This window comes from Sus scrofa, chromosome 12, assembly GCF_054392235.1.
Source record: "Sus scrofa isolate SSC_HxYL_T2T_F1_AM1 chromosome 12, Sscrofa_HxYL_maternal_Yorkshire_Landrace_v2.0, whole genome shotgun sequence".
Lineage (NCBI taxonomy): Eukaryota > Metazoa > Chordata > Mammalia > Artiodactyla > Suidae > Sus > Sus scrofa.
The window spans coordinates 47,916,547-47,935,615 of record NC_139394.1 but is presented as its reverse complement, the minus strand read 5'-3'; the positions used below and the strand labels follow the sequence as shown (position 1 = coordinate 47,935,615).

Here is a 19,069-nt window from a genome sequence, read left to right as displayed (position 1 = left end):
GTTCCTAGTCGGATTCGTTAACCACTGCGCCACGACGGGAACTCCTACTGACTTTTTTCTTAAGAGAAACTTATATTTACCATAAACAGATATTCAGTATTGACGGCCGTAACTAGAAAACCAGTAAATGAAAGATAGTGGTAAAAAAGAAATACACAATTATTAAACAACTATTTCATATACACGCCATCATGTAAGTAGCATGCTTCAAAAAACCACTGGCTTATAAGATAAATCTTTGTTCTAACATCTCATACAAGTCTTTTCATAATGTTTTATACTATTCACAATAGTTGCAAGATTGTTGAATTAAAGCAGAAGATTAAATGTCATTTTGGTAAGAGGCTAGAGATGCTGGTCTTATTCTGGATCTCTCAAAATGCTATCATCTTTAATGTTGTTCCAAGTAAGCCTTATGTACCTTCTGGTCTGTGCTCAGGAAAGTGTGTTCATGATACATTGTTGAGGGTATCTTTAAGGACAGTTGTCAAGAAGACTCTAGGAGCAAAGCCACAAAAATTGTCCAGAAAGCTCCGAATGCCTTACATACTTCCACTGTGTTAATTGGAAAAGTCTTTAAAGCTATTTTTTTATCAGTTAGTCATCTAAGTTTAAGAATAGAAAACTACTCATCACAGTGTGTAGTAACATCTGTAGAAAGATGCTTTAGACTTTGTATGTCTCACCTTTGCTTCAGCAATATTGACCATCTCACCATTGCCCTACTCTACCATGCTCTGGCATGCTGGCATGCCTCTGTGATTTTGCTTAGGCTTACCATCAGCTTTGGATGCTTTTAACATAGGGCAGACTCCTGCTTTTGATTCAAGACTCATCTCAAAAACCTGATTCTCACTCCTCTAAGCAGGTTTAAAAAAGTAAAAATAACAGCTTTGTTGAGATATAACTCACATAAAATTTACCCTTTTGAAAGTGTACAATTTATTGTGTTTCAGTATGTTCATTCACTTGGGCAGTCATCACCACTATCTAATTTAAACATTTCATTTGCCCAAAAAGAAACGCCCTACTCATTAGCAGTCATTCCCCATCCCCCCCAACCCCTTTAGTCCCTTAGCAACCATTGTGTGTGTGTGTAAGCGCCACATTTTCTTTATCCGTTTGTCCATTGATGGACACTTAGGTTGTTTTCACATCCTGGCTGTTTTATTTATTTATTTATTTATTTATTTATTTTGCTTTTTAGGGCCGCACCCGCAGCCTATGAAAGTTCCCAGGCTAGGGGTCTAATGGGAACTGTAGCTGCCAGCCTACACCACACAGCAACACCAGATCCAAGCCTCGTCTGCAACCTACATCACAGCTCGTGGCAACGCTGGATCCTTAACCCACTGAGTGAGGCCGGGGATCAAACCTGCATCCTCATGGATCCTAGTTGAGTTCGTTACCACTGAGCCATCTTATGGAATTCCACATCTTAGCTATTTTAAATAATGCTGCAATAAACATGGAATTGATAGAATATAATTCTCCTATTCATCTGTTAGACTTACAGCTCCTAGGTCTTAGATTTCCTCATTGGACACACAGAGACTCTAGGAGAGTATGTGGTATTTTATAGAACACTTAATAAACTTAGATTTTAATTATTATATATATGTAATCATTCAGTGATAGTTTTAAAATTAATCACCAGCTTTAATTATGGACACACATAACTGTAGTTTAAAGGGAAAAGACCTGATTTAATATTATTAAATATTAATATTTAATAAATATTATTTATTATTTATTTATTATATAAATTTAATAAATATTATTTAAAAAGTGATTAGTGTTGGAGTCCTGAATTGAGCCAAAGATTTCTTGAGTGATTTTTTTTTCAAGTTTCTTTTTTTTTGGTTTGACTAGCTTTGTTTTCTGTGATTTTTGGTTTATAAAAGTATAGTGTCTATGGGTGTTAGTGAAACAAGGCTCTGATTTACTCATCAAAGATGATATAGTGGAGTTTCCATCATGGCTCAGTGGTTAATGATCCCGAATAGTAACCATGAGGTTTCGCTCAGTGAGTTAAGGATCTGGCATTGCCGTGAGCTGTGGTGTGGGTCGCAGACGCGGCTTGGATCTGGTGTTGCTCTGGCTCTGGCGGAGGCTGGTGGCTACAGCTCCAATTAGACCCCTAGCCTGGGAACCTCTGTATGCCACGGGTGTGGCCCTAAAAAGACAAAAGACCCCCCAAAAAAGATGATTTGGTGATCGATAGAAAGTGAATATCCTGGTGGTCATGACTTGACATGTACTTTAAAAAGAAGCAGTGTCTGCGGTGCATCTCTTGCTATGAAAACACAGTTGTATTTGGTTTTTTTTTTTTTTTTTTTTGGTTTGGTTTGGTTTGGTTTGGTCTTTTTTCTTTATAGGGCCGCACCCAAGGCATATGGAGGTTCCCAGGCTGGGGGTCTAATCGAAGCTGTTGCTGCCGGCCTACGCCAGAGCCACAGCAATGCTAGATCCGAACCGCATTTGCGACCTCCGCCACAGCTCATGGCAACGCCAGATCCTTAACCCACTGAGCAAGACCAGGGATCAAACCCCCAACCTCATGGTTCCTAGTTGGATTCGTTTCTGCTGCTCCACATAGGGAACTCCCATGGTTGTATTTTGAATCAACTGTGGTTCACCTCTTTGAGCATAAGTATATAATCGTTGAAAGGAATTAATCCTGAGATACGCTTATGCAGTTCGATATTATAAAACAACATGGAAAAATTCTAAAACAAGCATTTAAGAATAAGTTCAACCAAGTGAGTATTGTTCCATTCAGGAGAGTCGCTGCCACCTTTGAGCACACATTTTTAGGGAAGTACATTTTTGGAAGTGCAGTCAGAGTCTGAAGCATGTTCTTTTTATTTATTTATTTATTTATTTATTATATTTTTTTTTTTTGTCTTCTTTTGCCATTTCTTGGGCCGTTCCTGCGGCATATGGAGGTTCCCAGGCTAGGGGTCTAATCAGAGCTGTAGCTGCCAGCCTACACCAGAGCCACAGCAACGCAGGATCCGAGCCGCGTCTGCGACCTACACCACAGCTCACGGCAACGCCGGAACCTTGACCCACTGAGCAAGGCCAGGGATCGAACCCGCAACCTCATGGTTCCTAGTCGGATTCGTTAACCACTGCGCCACAACAGGAACTCCTGAAGCATGTTCTTTTTAAATGTCGTAGAAAAATCCGTTGAAATTTTTTGAAAGGGCAAAATGTCATTTAGTAATACTATTTTTTTGTTGTTGTTTAAAATAAGTTTTTTCTTATGTGACTTTTAAACTGGCTCTTAGTAAAATTTGAGAGAGGCCCCAAAGGTATTTTCACTAATGACAGCCTCATTGGAATAAGAGTTCAATGACTCAAACTTGGCTGATTTGAAGAGAAATATAAAGAAATTTAGATATGAGACATTTATATTTAAAATTAAAATCAGTTTATAATCAACTCATAGTTAAAATATGAAGACATTTTACTTGTTTCAGATGACTCCTTCATCCTTTAATTTTACTATGTTTTAAAGAGACTTTAGCCTTTACAGTGTGTCTCCAAGTGTGTATTTAATGTCCCGCAGCTTTTATTAAAAAAAATTTGTGTCAGGGCAAGACACTCATAGCACTCCATCAAAGTAAACTTTGATTAACAAGGAAGATTTCATGTAATCATTATAGATAGTCATACCATGAGGAAATACAAGAGCCTGTACATAGATGAAATTATTTTTAAACCTTTATTAGCTTTCTTTAACTATTTGTAATTGGTATGAGGAAATACAGCTGAGTATCTGATGTCTAAGTAATAGAACTGGTAAGTGGATGTGGCTGTGTGCCAGTTACTCTCACACCATACAATGTCTCAGATGCAGTAGTGGTCACTGAGGCTTTGGTTGGCGAGCAGCGGCCTTCCCAGTGGTTATTGTGGTGTATGGCCTCCTTGTTTTCCTTTAGAGATGTTTTGTTTCTTTCTTTCTCGATGAAAAGCCTTTAAATCTTAGTTTATTTTCCGAGGCAAGCATTTGAAAGCATTTGAACTCCCTCAGCCTTCCAGAAGCGTTCACTTTGAACTGTGACTATGGGCAACAAAGTAGCACGAAGTAAACTACATTTCCTGATATTGACTGTTTCATCAAATTCACTTGATACTTGGCCTTGAGATACCCATTTAAAATATTCAGATATCATTTTTTTTTTTTTACTGAGAAGTCATATTTTCCATGGAATAAATAAATACAAACCTTTTAAGTTAGTTATCTGAAGTGTTAACTAAGGAAGACAGATACCGTGGTATTATGCACCACCTAATAATGTTCAGTCATTTCCATTTCTGATCTTTTTAATTACCAAGAATCTCTTATGCAGGGCGTAGCACTAATATTTAGAATGTTTATGTAGAACCTCTAAAGTGCTTTAATATAAACAATTTAATCTATTCTTTAAAATATCCATATGAAACACATGTTCTTAACTAGGTTTTTACCATAGGACACATTTAATGCTTTGCCCAAGATTACACAGGCTGTTGGCAACAAAGTCTTATCTCACACTCCTTCTCTTAAACCACAAGGTGCTTTAAGTAGTCTTAGAATTGTTTTGATCAGAAAGGAATCATACATTTGTGCTGTTTGTATTGTGTGTTTGTGTATGTTTGTGTTTAATTGGTGTTCTTCGATCTCATCGATATCTTCTAACAAATTCAGAATGTTGGGCCACAGTTTATAGAAAAGATAAATAGGTGTATTTAGCCTATGTCTCAGCCGGCTCCTGAACATGTTTAACAGAGTTAGGGCTATTGCACCAAAATGATATTTCTTAAAAGATGAGCTTTTTAAAAAGCTCACTTAATATCACAGTTTTTTAAGTGTGAAGCAAACTAATCTGCTTAACACATTATTAACACGTTGAGGTGGCATTTTTTTTCCTATTTCCTTGATTTCCCTTGAACAATCCACTTGTACTAAATTATTCACAGGTATCAGAATTTACCTTTCTCTGTCATTGTTCCAAAGGTAACTTTCCACTGCCCAGAACAAATTCCTTACATGACAGGTAGCAAGCTAGCCAAATTCTCCTTCATTCACAACTTTTCTTTACTCTCTCTTTTCTCCAGACTATAAAGTATGACTTTGACCTGCTAGAAGAAACTTAGGCTCTAGAATAACACTTGGACATTTGACTTGATCTGTGTTAAGTAGGTTATTGTTACAACTTTGTTCTGTATTAATTCATTCTATTATTTAATAAATTCAGATCAAGATGGCAAAAAGAAAAAAAAAAAAAAAAAACCTCTTAGCAGGAGGTGATATCTAAACTGAAATTAAAAGGATGAATAAGGGTTCTCCAGGGGAAGAAGAGGGAAAGGAGTGTGCTAGTGAGTACATGCAGAATCAGAGAGCCTTTTGGCAAGAGAGAGCTTGGGGAATGACAGGGTCAGAAAGATTTTTTGTTTGAACTGTACAGTGTGAGGGAGCTGGAAAACTTTAAGGTGATAAAGGGAAGCAAGGGCTTGATCATATTGGGAGTTTGGGTTTTATTCCAAGACATGAGAAATGGAACGGTTTATGATTTTTTATTTTTGGTCCTTTTGTTTTTAGGAGAGAAAAGAGCTTGTCTGATTATATTTGTTGGGGAACAGTCCTAACAGCAATTAAACACAGAGTGTTAATGTAAGCTGATACAGAATGTATGTGCCTCAAAGAAATCTGATAGTGCTTCTCTGTCTCTGAGCTGTACCTCTACTGTCTCGACCTCTCCTACCTATTCACAGTTCATTTTATATTATCTTTCTTTTTTTTTTTTTTTTTTTTTTTTGTGCTCAACCTAGAGCCCATGGATAGTTCTTTAGTTCTTTTCTTAGATTTTTTGCATTTTTCAGAGACAAAGCAGGTAATAAAACATATTTGGTATACATATTAGCCTTTAGGTATATTTATCTTTTGTTATTTTTATACATAGTTCTATAACATAGATGTTTATACATCCTGTAATTTTTCTTATCTTTCTAGTACTTGCATTTTCCACACTTCAAACTTAGAAAACTCTACATAAATTTGTATTGGACACATGATATTCTGGCCAGTGGGTCATCATTTAGTAGATATTTAGCATTCCATTTGTCTTGCTGTTAGAAGAATGCTAGTATTTACCTAGCATTTACTGCATTAAAGGAAACTATTTTAGGTTTTTGATCATTGCTACATTGTTCCCACCCACCCCTTGCTATAAATGGTGTGTTAAATTAAAAAAATGAGATTACGACTTGTTGAAAGAGGCACACAGGTTTGGCACGTAGCTCCCACAACTTCCGAGGGAAGTGGAAACCCCTGGCCTTATTTTGATTGAAGACTCAGTTTCAGTACACTCACACAGAGGAAGTAAAGTCACAAGATTTATTACTTAGAGATCCCCAAAACATGGGATGGGGCATGCACATTGAGCTGGAGGAAGAGCAGTCCTCTGCCAAGTCAAGAGCAAACAGAAGAAAGAGCACAGAGTAGCAAGCACATTTTACTTACAAGGTGGATGGCATGAGAGTCACTAACTTTTTGCAGGCTCAGCTCTAAGTAGTTATTTTCAAAGGTGCCCCGGGAAAAGCAAAATGGGAACTTGTGAGAATTGTGTGCAGGGTTGTCATTCTATGAAATGCTTAGTAACTCAAAATGGCAATTTTCTCATCACAGTTGCAGATTGCTGTCCAAAAGAGTTGTATGTGAATATGGCTGTTTCACTATGTCTTCCCCAGCATTGATTATTATTACCTTTTTTAAAATTGCTTACTGGGAGGTCCTGTCGTGGCTCAGCGGTAACGAACCTGACTGGTATCCATGAGGACACAGGTTCGATCCCTGGCCTCGCTCAGTGGGTTAAGGATCCAGCATTGCCGTGAGCTGTAGGCCAGCAGCTCCAATTCAGCCCCTAGCCTGGGGACTTCCATATGCCACAGGTACAGCCCTAAAAAGACAAAAATTAATAAATGCTTGCTGATTTAGTAGTAAGCATGGTATCACATTGTATTTTTATTTCTTGGTTATTGTGTGGTTTGCCATATTCCCATATGCTTATCAATCCCCATACTTGCTATTTTTATACATTCTGTTTGTGTCTTTTGCCTACTTACCCATTGGGAAGTCTTAAGTATTTTTCTTAATTTTATGTGTGTTTGATTAACAGTCTCCTTTATGGTTTTTTTCTCTTTAGTATTTTTATCAGGCTCATTGTTTACAGTATAAAGAAATTTATGGTTTATATAGATAAATCTATCGATGATTTCTTCATGATTTTTAAAAATTTTTCTAAGAAAAGAAAAAGCCTTCCACCCAGAGATTTATAAATATTTTTTAGTTCTTCTGCTCATTTTAAGACTTTTTTTTTAACCTTTTTTTGCCACAATCATGGCCATGCAGAAATTCCCAGGCCAGGGATTGAACCTGCAGTATAGCAGCGAACCAAGCCACTGCATTGATAGCGGCCAGATCCTTAACCCACTGCACCACAAGAAAACTCCCAAAGCTTCTTTTTTTATATCTTTTTTAATTCACTGTGTAGGTGTATCACATGAAGTGAGTGTTAAATTGGACTATTTTCAAATTTTCCCAGCATTGTTTTTGAATCTCTCCCTTCCCCTTGGATTTTTGATTCTTTTCCTTTCTAAAGTTAACAGTGTTTGAAAATGTACCACATGGTAGACACCGTTCTAAGCTCTTAACATGTATTAACTCATTATTTCCTCACAGCAACCCCATGGGAAGATGAATGCACAGAGAATTCTATGTATTCTGTTCTTTAATTGTGCTGTCATTTCTATATTGTGCTTATCTATTTTTATGCCACTACCAGTCTATCTTAATTATTATATCTGATAAAGAAAGGCTAAGATAACGCTATGATTTCTGCCTTTTTCTTTTCTTGCCATGTAAGTATTTTGTCATGGTCCAAAAAGAATCTCATTGGAATGTTTGTCAGAGTTAGCTTAATCCATAAATTATCAGGAATTATGTCTTTACATTATCAATCAAAGTGTGTCTCTGGTGCCTATTAGCCTTTGCGCCTGGTACATTCCAGGTGCTGAATAAATATTTATTGAATAAATGAATAGAGAGACCTTTGTTTATTGTCTCTATCAAGTCTCCTTTTATACCTCTCATCAGTTTTTTTTTTTAACTTTTCCCCACTTAGTCCTACGCATTTTGTGTGAATGTTATTTCTTGGCATGATATGTTTTGATTTGTTGTTGCTGTCATGAATGGTACCCTTTTCCTGTGATTTGCTGATTATTCGTTGCCAGCACTGAAAAAACCATTAATGTTTGCGTATTTATTTTGTTGTTATTTATTGATTTAAAGTTGTTCTAAAGGGAGTTCCCGTCGTGGCACAGTGGAAATGAATCCAATTAAGAACCATGAGGTTGTGGGTTCAATCCCTGGCCCTGCTCAGTGGGTTAAGGATCTGGCGTTGTTGTGAGCTGTGGTGTAGGTCGCAGATGCTGCTCGGATCTGGCGTTGCCATGGCTGTGGTGTAGACCGGCAGCCTCAGCTCCAAGTAAACCCCTAACCTGGGAACCTCCATATGCCACAGGTGCCACCCCAAAAGGACAAAAAAGACAAAATATAAAAAAATAAAGTCATTCTAAAGACATTCCTGAAGATCCTTTGGATAGATAATTATTTCACCTGTTAAAAATAACCATTTTGTTTGTTATTTTCCTATAATTTTATCTATAACTTTTGGGTTTTGGTCTGGAATTTCCCTAATAATGTTAAAAAAATTGATGATAATGGGCATCATTGTTGTGATTCTGATTTTAGTAGAAACATAGTTTTTCACTTTTAAGCCTGACATGTGCAGTACATGGTATCATTCTTTATCTAGTTCTGAAAATGTATCTCATACAGAATAATCTTATAAAAGATTTTAGATTGACTTTTGTCCACCAGTTTTGGTGTCAGTTAAGGGAATTTGCTCTTGCTTTAGAGCATTGTTAGGAAAGATTATCGAATAGCACGTATTTGTGATCTTTTAAGTGAGCTGTGGAGACATTTTCTCCTTCTGCTGTGATAAGTGAATGTTTCTCTTTCTTCTGAGTCCATATCTCACTAGCATCTGAGCCTGAATCCTGGAGGGTAGAGGAGCAGGGACTGAAGTAAATACATCTTTTCATTCTCTTGCTCTTAGGGTATAGAGCTTGGATGTTTACATATGGGAATTTCTCAAAGCACTGGCCTTGGACATAATGTATATAATAATTCTAGCAACAAAAACAGCAATATTACTGCACATAGAATGTGTAAGACTCTATGTGAATTATGCTCTTTGTGCCTTGGGGCGGGGGACCCGCAGTGAATAAGCTCTGCTGGTCCATTTTGTAGGTGAAGAAACCATGACTTGAGGCAGTGGTAACTTGTCCAGGGTTGAACAGCTGAAAGTGGTGGAGATAGGATTTAGGCTTAGAACATTTGACACCAGTGCGCATACCACTACTTTATCCCTTACTGCGTTTACTTTTGTGTTTGTGCTCATGTTTGAATTCTCTTGACTGGTAAAACAAAAGTTTCTTGTAAAATAAAATCAGACCTTAGGTATGGATACATAGATAGATAACTTAGGAGCTTGAGAGATAGCTGCTGATGACTAATGCGTTTTGAAATGTTTATGGAACCCAGTAACACAGTTCTTGTCTTAGTGGCAAATAATGACCCCTTCTCTATTAAATAACTATAAGAATACAATTTCCTTAGGAGGAAGTATCTAATTACTACAAGGCTAAATAATACTTCTTGCTAAGGACTTAAGAGTCTGTGTAGTTGACATGTGTTATACTTGTAATTTTACTGTTTTTTCTCTGCATTTTGCAGACATCTCAGTAAGATTGCCATGATTCATAGGTGCTGCTAATGCTGTAATACATACTTCACTTTTTTGTCACTTTCTCTCATAGAATTTCTAAGACATTGAATTTTTGGTACTCTCAGAGTTAAAGACTGAAATTCAGTATGTGTGGGGGTGTGTGTGTGTGTGGGTGTGTGTGGGGGTGTGTGTGTGTGTGTTTTAAAACAAAATGCAAGTGTATGGTAGAGTAGGAAATATCTAAGCAATTAACCTCTATCATTGACGGTGAAGATATTCGACAGTGACTGGGAGAGAGTGGGAACAGCTTGCTCATTTTAGGATCATTTAGGGAACTATTTCAGATGACTCCTTTTCTTCATGGTGTAATTCCCTCATAGAGTTAGCCAGTTAGGTTTACCAGGGCATAAAAATGTTCAAGAGCCACTGTACTAAGCCACTGTACTATGAGAGGAATTGCTTCACTGAAGCTTAAAAGTAATTTTCCAATAAGCTTGCCCCTTAAAAAGAAAAAAAAAAGAATGACCACATTATAAGCTTGTTACTTTTCTCTGTCTCTGAATAGAAATGTTCCAAAACCTATTAAGAAATCCATCTTAATTTTAAAATTTGTTAGCAAGAAGCACACAGATTCCTTTCTGTACTCTTTTCCCAACTCTAGGAATGCTTGAAATAGATGCTTCCTTATGTCTCACAAATTAAATGTCTCATATGTAGTTCACCCATTTCAATTATGCAGTCTTGCATTTCAATCTAGCTTTGTTTTCAAGGCTTCTTTTTCTCACACTTGGCTATTACTTAAATTTGTCTCTAATTCAAAAGGTGGCTTGCTTTTATATTTGTAGAAAATTCTCCATTTTCTCCTAGTTGAAGCCCCAGGAGTTTGGAGTGTCAGTATCTGTCCCATGCCGAGCCTAGTCCTGTTGTCCGTTTCATTGGGTTTGTCACCAAAAGAATCCCATCCCTCTTTCCCTTTCTCCTTTCCTTTTCCTCTCCCTCCTCTAGTACTGCCCATGTTTCTTAGTCCCCCATGATTTTATTCCGAAACTAATCTTATTTTTAATTTCAGGAAGTCAGATTCTAACTTCTGATGCACAAAAAATAAATTTAATTCTCCTACACAGAGAAGGCTTTTAATTTTGTAAATACTAAAATTTTCCATTAAGAGACAGACAGTCTGTTAAATATGCACTAAAGCTGTTCCTTTATATGTCTTTAAACTTTTTATTGTATTTTTAATACTTTTCTTAAATGGGAAAAACAAAGCTATTAGACTTTTCTTATTAAAATGCAAAGCCTAGTGTCTTCTAGCTTTTTGAAGAGCTTTTGTCCATTATATAATCTGTAAAGTAGCCAAGAGTTCCTCAGAAGCAGGACATCATTTAGATTTAAAACAATTATGGCTTGTGTGTAAAATAATGATGTGACATAACCATTCACGGGATGGCAACCACAGTTTTACTTTAGTGACAAAACTCTTGGATACCTCCAACATTTCATTTGCTGTAAAGACTTTACCAAGATACCCTAGAACAAAAAAGGCTAAGAATTATTTTGAGTCTACTAAGTAAATTCAGTTGGTATGACTAGAAAGCCAAATGACACAATTATGAGCATAGACCTTTTATTTTTTTCCCAATTGTTTGACAGTGTAAACATACATAAAATACATATTAAAGTTTAGATGCTTTATATTTTGTGCAATAAATTGAAGCCTTAAAAAGAAAGCATTTTATTTAAAAAAAAGAAATTCATTAGTTTTACTTCATTAAGACAGTAAAATAGCAGCAAGTACTGAGACATTGTGCACTTTTATTTAAGACAAATACTTCATTTACATCAGAGTCAGAAATATAAGACTGGCTTTCTTGAATAGTTAATATAGCTTGAGTCACTGGTTATGGTTATGTCACTGGGCATGTTTTCCCAACTGTACATCAGGAAGGAGTTCTTTCATTCATTTTGGAAAATGCAGACCCTCAGACAGCCAGCATGACCACAGCATTGAGCATTAAGAGAAATAAAGCATTTACTTTCCAAGCATTTGCCACGGAAGAAGGTGAGCGAGTCTTTACATTTGTGGTTGTCTCTTCCCTCCGTAAGTTAAGGGTTGTGCTTTGTTGAGGCATTTCAGAGAAATTATTTGGCATGCCACTAGTAATACTTAGGGTCATGGGTGTTGGGGATGATTTTGTTGAGCTAGTGAGGCTTGTGTTTGTAACCATTCCATCTTGGAGGTGAATAGTTAGAGTTGCAGCTGCTGCTTCATGTGAATTGATCATTTCAGTGGATGTATCTTCTGGATAGGGCACAAAAGCCTTGTCAGTGCTAGTAAAGGTGGTGTCTTTGCTTAGAGTGGCACCAAACGTTTCCTTTGTTCGATATTGTTTGGGTATTTTGGTCACTTTGGATTGAGTTACCATACTCAGAGAGTTAATGGTGTCCACTGTCTGTATCCCACTTAAAGTGAATAAGCTCGAGGTAAATCCGGGAGGTGTGGGATATATGCTATGTTCCTTCAGAGATGATATTTGGCTAGAACAGGGGGTCCCTATCACGTGGGCTTTTGTTTCCATCATCCATTTAAGTAAGTAAGTAATGTTTTGTTGGTGGTCACATGACCACCTGTTATTGTAAAGGGTTATCTCTTGCAACTGAAGGAGTTGATCAAAAGCTTGATCAGGAATGAATGTGAACTTATTGTTGTGCAGGTAAAGATGTGTGAGATTTGTCAGGTTTATTAATGTTCCTGGAAGGATTTGTGTCAAGGAATTGTGAGACAGGTCCACGATATGTAGTTTGGAGGGCATGTTGGTTGGAACTGTCCAGAGTTTGTTACTACTGAGGTTGAGAACCTCAAGGCTTCTTAGTGTGTTTTTAATGAGGACAACCTTTTCCAGCATATTCTTAGACACATCCAGATATTTAAGGTTCCACTGATAAGCAGTATCAGATTTTTCAAGCAGTTTAATGTTGTTGTTAGCAGCAGACATGTTCCAGAGGGACCGAGGCAACTGAGCAGGCAAGCTTTCAAGCCTGTTGTTTGAAATGTCCAGGGTCCTCAGATTGGTGTACTGGGTTAGCTGGTTATGCAGATCAGTAAAGTGGTTATAAGACAGATTTAAATGGATAATGTTCTCTTGCAGTCCAGATGGTAATGTAGTCAAGTTTCTGCCTGAACAGTCCACATGCCTGTGCCTCTCAGTGCATATACATTGGAGAGGACAAATGCATAAAATACCAGGTGTGAGAAGCAGAAGGATGAACAGGCTGGGAGACATTTTCAATATCTGATATTCCATCAAAGCCTGGAAACAAACAGATACACCCTTCTTTTAATATGCAAATACAGTTAGGCATCTGCATGGGTCAGTTAGCATTAGGCAAAATTTTCAATAAACCTCGTTGTTGTTGAGTCCTTTTATAATTGTTCCAGTGATTAAACTAACAAAGCTCCCCTTCATTTATAGTCCAAATGCTTAATCCTTCAGTTGGGGCTATGTGGTAGAGAGAGAGTCTCTCCCCCTACCCTTTCCTGCATTTTCTCCTTTTTTTTCTCCCTTTTACCATGGTCTCTCTTATTTATCTTCCCAGTGCCATGATATTATAAAATGGCATTCTCGGCAAGTAAAGAGTTAGAATCTTAAGCTATTACTATTTTTGATAATATTCTTTCTTACTCGGGAAAAAATGGCTGTCGTGTCTGTTTGGTCTTTTTTTTTTTTTTTAAGATCCCTGCAGTAATGAAATAGTCAGTGTGTATTAAGTTGAGACATTATTTAGAGATTCATACTTTGAAATACAACTTTCTCTTTTTAGAATAAATATATCCTTGCAAAACATTTTAAGGCACTCGAAAAATCAGACCAACACCATACCTTTAAACCTCATATTTTCTAAAGTGATTTCTTTTCTGTCTATTTCAGTGCTGATTATAAAGAAAAACAATATGTGTATTTATAAAGTGGATGCATATTAAAAAGAATCCCTCAACTGACACTGCAGCAAATTTCTGATGCATGCACTTGCTATTGAATATATATTCAATCCTAATGTTGATTCTCTCTTTAAAAAGGGGGGGAAAAAAGCAAAAAATTCCGAAGTCGATTTTTTACTGATTTAAATAACAGCTTACCATAGCGTCGTCTTCAACATCAGCATCTCATTTTCTCCCGGAAACTTAAGCTTAAAGGTCGCCTTGTTCTGGAAAGTAGGAACCGCTTCTGGCTGTGGGCTGTGCTCGCCTGCTCAGCTGCATTGTGTTGCTGTGAGCTGAAGCTCTGCAACCACCTGATCAGTACCACATAGGAGGACTGCAGAGCTGTCATTGGTGCTGACTCAAATTTATTGCAAGAGGTGCACACGCAACAGAATGGACCAAAAACAAAATTTTTTTTTTTTAATTTACAGCGTTCAGTATATCCATATATCTCAGATTTGCTGTAGGATAGAAAACCTTGTGCACATTAGATCTGGCCTTACTCATTTCTGTTTATTTGTCTGAGCTTAGGTTCCATGTTTTAATATTTGCCTTATGAAGAATTTGTGGTTCTTTACAGTGCCTCTCCTCTTCATTCATTTTATATGTTGAAGAAAGTTGAAAATGAATTTAGCTTTCCTTGTGGGTGGTTTGCTAAGATATTAAACTATTTTTAACTCTGCCTTTTCATGTTTTTTTTTCTAAAATGATACAATTTTCATGTCACTTTAAAAAATAAAATTTATTTGATTTTTATGTACCCCCCCAACATGGTGATTATTATATTTAATTAGCTTTTCAGATTTATCAACCACTTAACTGTTCATCTTTTGGGGAAGTGCAAAAGTACTTAAATATGATTATTTGTCTTTATCTTTCTGATATAAAAAAATTATTTGACCTAGGCTACATGCAAACGAGGCTGTGTTTTTTTTAATGAGCATCTTATGCTTTTTGCTTATCAGTTCATGTGGTAAAGTAAATGCTCTCTATGTCTTCTGGGTTAAGGATTTTTTTTTCTTCATGAAATTGCTTTGGTGAGTAGGTAAGAATATTGTTTTCTCCAGAGACATCTTTGGAACTGTATGAATGACCATTCACTTAACTTTATGTTTTAAAAATAATAGCATAAATAAATTTTAGGTGATGTCTTCATAATGTTTCACATTTTATCTTACTGAGAAAACAATTTATAGTTTTTAAATTACTTGAAATAATGTAAAAAGGAAAACTTTCATTATCAGCATTATAAAATAAGACCAGATTTATGATAGTTTCTGCTCCACCCTTTAGTGGATTGATTGTGTAAATAATCTAGGAAAACTCAATCTAATTTCTAGAATATCCAGTTTACCTTAGAAAAGAAAACAAAATCATGACATTTTCTTTACCAAATTGTTACCATTATAAAATAGCAATTAGCGCATTACCTTTTTGCCTATTTACTAAAACCTTTGTTTTTCTCTAAATTACATTTGCCATTATTGTACCCCAAATTTTACCCTAAATGGAACTTATTGTACTGAAAATTGAAGTTTATTTTCTTAGAAAAGAAACTGTACTCTAGGAGTTCCTGTCGTGGCTCAGCGGTAATGAACCCAACTAGGATCCATAATGATGTGAGTTCAACCCCTGGCCTCACTCAGTGGGCTAAAGATCCAGTGTTGCCATGAGCTCTGATGTAGGTGGCAGACGTGGCTCGAATCCTGTGTCGCTGTGGCTGTGGTGTAGGCCAGCAGCTCCAGCTCCAGTTCAACCCCTAGTCTGGAAACTTCCATATGCTGTGGGTACAGCCATAAAAAGACAAGGGGAAAAAAAGAAAGAAAGAAATTATACTCTAGGCATCATCTTTTGTATGAGATTAATGTTCCTCGAAAAGTACCTACATTTAAAAGTCTGCAGTGTTGGAAATTTATTATCGATTAGTACTTTATTTCCACTTTACTTTGAGGGTTCAGCCTTGGACTCTTAATAAGATTCTTTCTATGGATTTCAGAAACCAGTCATCAATCTTAGTGCTTAAAAATAATGTGTTAAAAATACTACATTCAGCAGTATTGTTTTGAAAATAGGAATGATTGTTTTGACATTTTGATTTCTTCTGTTTCAACGTCTGTGTATGTTATACTTTGAGGGATGTGACTGAGGGTCAATTTACCAAACACTTAAATCTCTCCTTTTAATTTTAGGATTCTCATTACATCCATGTAGAAGTAGAGTTATCCATTTCCATTATACTTATTGGTATTTCTTGTTTGAAAGACAGAACATTTATTTCATTAGTTAATGGATCATATAAATTTGGGTTTAGGCTATATTGAGATCAGGTTTTGCAGCATATAATAGAAAAGTCCAATATAATCGTAGTGGCAGTGTTTCTTACTTCAAGTTTGGGAACGTAACAAATTGCCTCTGTTATTCAAAGATTATTGTAAAATTCTCAAAAAGAGATAAAGGGGATGGCTAATTGTCTACAGCCACATCACCCTAAATGCACCAGATCTCATCTAATCTTGGAAGCTATGCAGGGTCAGGCCTGGTTAGCACTCGGATGGGAGAAAAAGGAGACTGCATTTTAATACATTTGAAAAAATTTGTATATTTGAACTGTAACTATTTGTCCTTATGATTTTAGAAGCTCTCATGAAATAAAATATTAGTATAACTCCAAAACAAATAATTTTGTATAGGCTGAAAATTTGTTACAGCTTATTTTTATTTAAAAAATTTTTATCTAAAAATTTTGCTTATTAAAGTATAGTTGATTTAAAATGCCCTGCCGATTTCTGCTGTACAACAGAGTGACTCAGTCATACAAAAATAGGGAGTTTGAATGTCATGAGTTTGAATGTCATCCTTGCACAGTGGCCATGCTAATCTTCCCTGTATTGTTTCCAGTTTTGGTATATGTGCTGCTGAACCAAGCACTGTTACAACTTATTTATTGTTATTGTCTGATGTTATTCAGACACTTTTTTTTTTTTTTTTTTGTCTTTTTGCCTTTTCTAGGGCCGCGCCTGCGGCATATGAAGATTCCCAGGCTAGGGGTCCAATCGGAGCTGTAGCTGCCGGCCTACGCCAGAGCCACAGCAACGCAGGATCCGAGCCACGTCTGCGACCTACACCACAGCTCACATCAACGCCGGATCCTTAACCCACTGAGCAAGGCCAGGGATTGAACCCGCAACCTGTCTGTCAAGTCAAGAATTACAGCTATTGGAGTTCCCATCGTGGCACAGTGGTTAGCGAATCCGACTAGGAACCACGAGGTTGCGGGTTCATCCCTATTTTTGTATGACTGAGTCACTCTGTTGTACAGCTAAGAGTTATGGATAAAGTATTTTAAAAGCATGGAAGAGCTGACAGGATAGAAATCATCAAGTTAAATTCAAGTCCATCAATCCCTTCTCCCCCGTCACCACCCTTTTCCTCCCATGCCACTAACTTGTTGCCAGAATTCAATCCTGTTTCTTAGGATTCTTAGGATATCCCTCATCTGGATTTATCTGTTTGCTTCCTTGTGAAGATTTAATTTGTTCCTCTATTCTCCCATATTTCCTATAAATGGTTTCTAACAGCATTAACATAATTACTTATTTGTATCATCCTACAGTAGTTTCAAAATAATACCAGTATTGCTGCAAGTAATTAGATTACAGACTACTGAATAGTTTGATTTCTTTGCAGCTCTGTTTGTTCTTAGAATATATTTCACTAAGAAACAATGTATTTCCCTAACATATATGTCAGTCAATTCTGTGTCCTCATGCAACTTGAAGTAATTGTTTTCTCTGTATTTTTATATCACCAACTTTATATCAAATTAGCTTCATGTGTTTCAGTTACCAGTTTTTAGGGTCTGCTTAAGTCAAAGCTATATAATATTCAAGGGAATCTTGCTTCTCTATCCCTCTAACCCATTCCCTTCCTCCTCTTATTGGTAACTATTTTTATTAGCTTTTGATTGTATCTTAACAGTATTTCTTTTTGAAAAAAACAAAAATATGTATGTATGTATCATATGTTCTTATCCCTTCCTTATTTGTACTTTGCCCACTAAATAGACTGCTGCACATTTTGTTCTTTTTTTTCTTAATAATATATCTTAAAGTTCACTTGTGGCCTAGCAATTAAGGACTCAACATTGTCACTGCTATGGCTTGGGTTTGATTGCTGCCTGAGAAGTTCTAAATCCCACAGCCCTGGTCTAAATAAATAAATAAATAAATAATACATCTTGAAGATCACTCCATGTCAGTATCACATTTGTTTCCTGATGCGCAGTACTGCATTTAGGAGTCTGCCATGGTTTATTTAACCAGTGCCCTATTGATGGGCATTTGGACTGTTTCCAGACTTTTGCTGTTATAAATAATGCCACAGTGAATACCCTCACATCTAAGTAATTTTATGTCTTGTCCAATGAATCTTTGGGGAAAAAAAAAAATTCCTCTAAGTAGGATTGCTGAGTAAAAAGGTAAGTACATTTGGAATTTTTCTGAATATTACCAAATTTCTCTCTATAAACTGTACCATTTTGCAATCTACCAGCAATGTATCAAGTGTAGAGCTAGATTTTGTTGCTAAACTTTTGGATTTATATCCCTCTGATGGCTAATAGTATCTCAGTGTATTTTTGGGGGGGGGGGGCGCACCCGCACCATAGAAGCTAGTGTAGAGACTCACCAGAGATGCTGTTGCTAAACTTTTGAATTTATATCCATCTGATGGGTAATAATATCTCTGTTTTTTTTGTTTTTTGTTTTTTGTTTTTTGTTTTTTAGTCTTTTTCAGGGCTGCACATGCGGCGTATGGAGGTTCCCAGGCTAGGGGTCCAGTCAGAGCTATAGCCGCCTGCCTACACCACAGCCACAGCAACGCAGGATCTGAGCCGCCTCTGCAATCTACACCACAGCTCAGGGCAACACCAGATCCTTAACCCACTGAGCGAGGCCAGGGATCGAACCCTCAACCTCGTAGTTCCTAGTCGGATTCATTTCCACTGCGCCGTGACAGGAACTCCTCTCAGTGTAATTTTAAATGCATCTTATTAGGAGGAAAGTTGTATATCTTTATATATGTTTTTAAGGACTATTTTAAAATTTTTTCTTCTGTGACTTTTATATGTTTTGCGTATTGTTTTCTATCATGTTGTAAGTATTCTTTCCATCCATATTTGGGGATTTTTTAAAATTTTATTTTAGGGATATTAGCTCTTTGTCTTAAAGTTGTACTCCCCGCCCCACCCCAG

The 19,069-nt window shown here is 36.7% G+C and overlaps 2 protein-coding genes and 1 non-coding gene across 26 annotated transcripts in view; 1 reads left to right on the top strand and 2 right to left on the bottom strand.

The window, feature by feature from the left end:
• Positions 1-19,069, top strand: part of NF1 (neurofibromin 1) — a 267,698-nt gene that overhangs the window by 170,781 nt on the left and 77,848 nt on the right. For 2 of the 24 annotated variants that reach the window (XM_084985262.1, XM_084985261.1), the window contains one exon: positions 1,208-1,480. The exons of the other annotated variants lie outside the window; for them this stretch is intronic. In XM_084985262.1, coding sequence (XP_084841388.1) covers positions 1,208-1,400 — 193 coding nt within the window. In that variant the 3' untranslated portion in view covers positions 1,401-1,480. Of the gene's footprint in view, positions 1-1,207; positions 1,481-19,069 lie in introns of those variants that run through there. 24 annotated transcript variants of the gene reach the window in all.
• OMG (oligodendrocyte myelin glycoprotein) lies at positions 11,447-14,106 on the bottom strand. Its single transcript, XM_003131751.6, has 2 exons — positions 13,975-14,106; positions 11,447-13,147 (listed from the first exon to the last, which is right to left on the bottom strand). Exons 1-2 carry the CDS (start codon positions 13,975-13,977, stop codon positions 11,819-11,821), a joined length of 1,332 nt encoding a protein of 443 aa, XP_003131799.1. The 5' UTR covers positions 13,978-14,106; the 3' UTR covers positions 11,447-11,818.
• Positions 16,635-16,746, bottom strand: LOC146398264 (U6 spliceosomal RNA). The gene has a single exon (XR_014822173.1). It is a non-coding gene; the product is annotated as a U6 spliceosomal RNA (small nuclear RNA).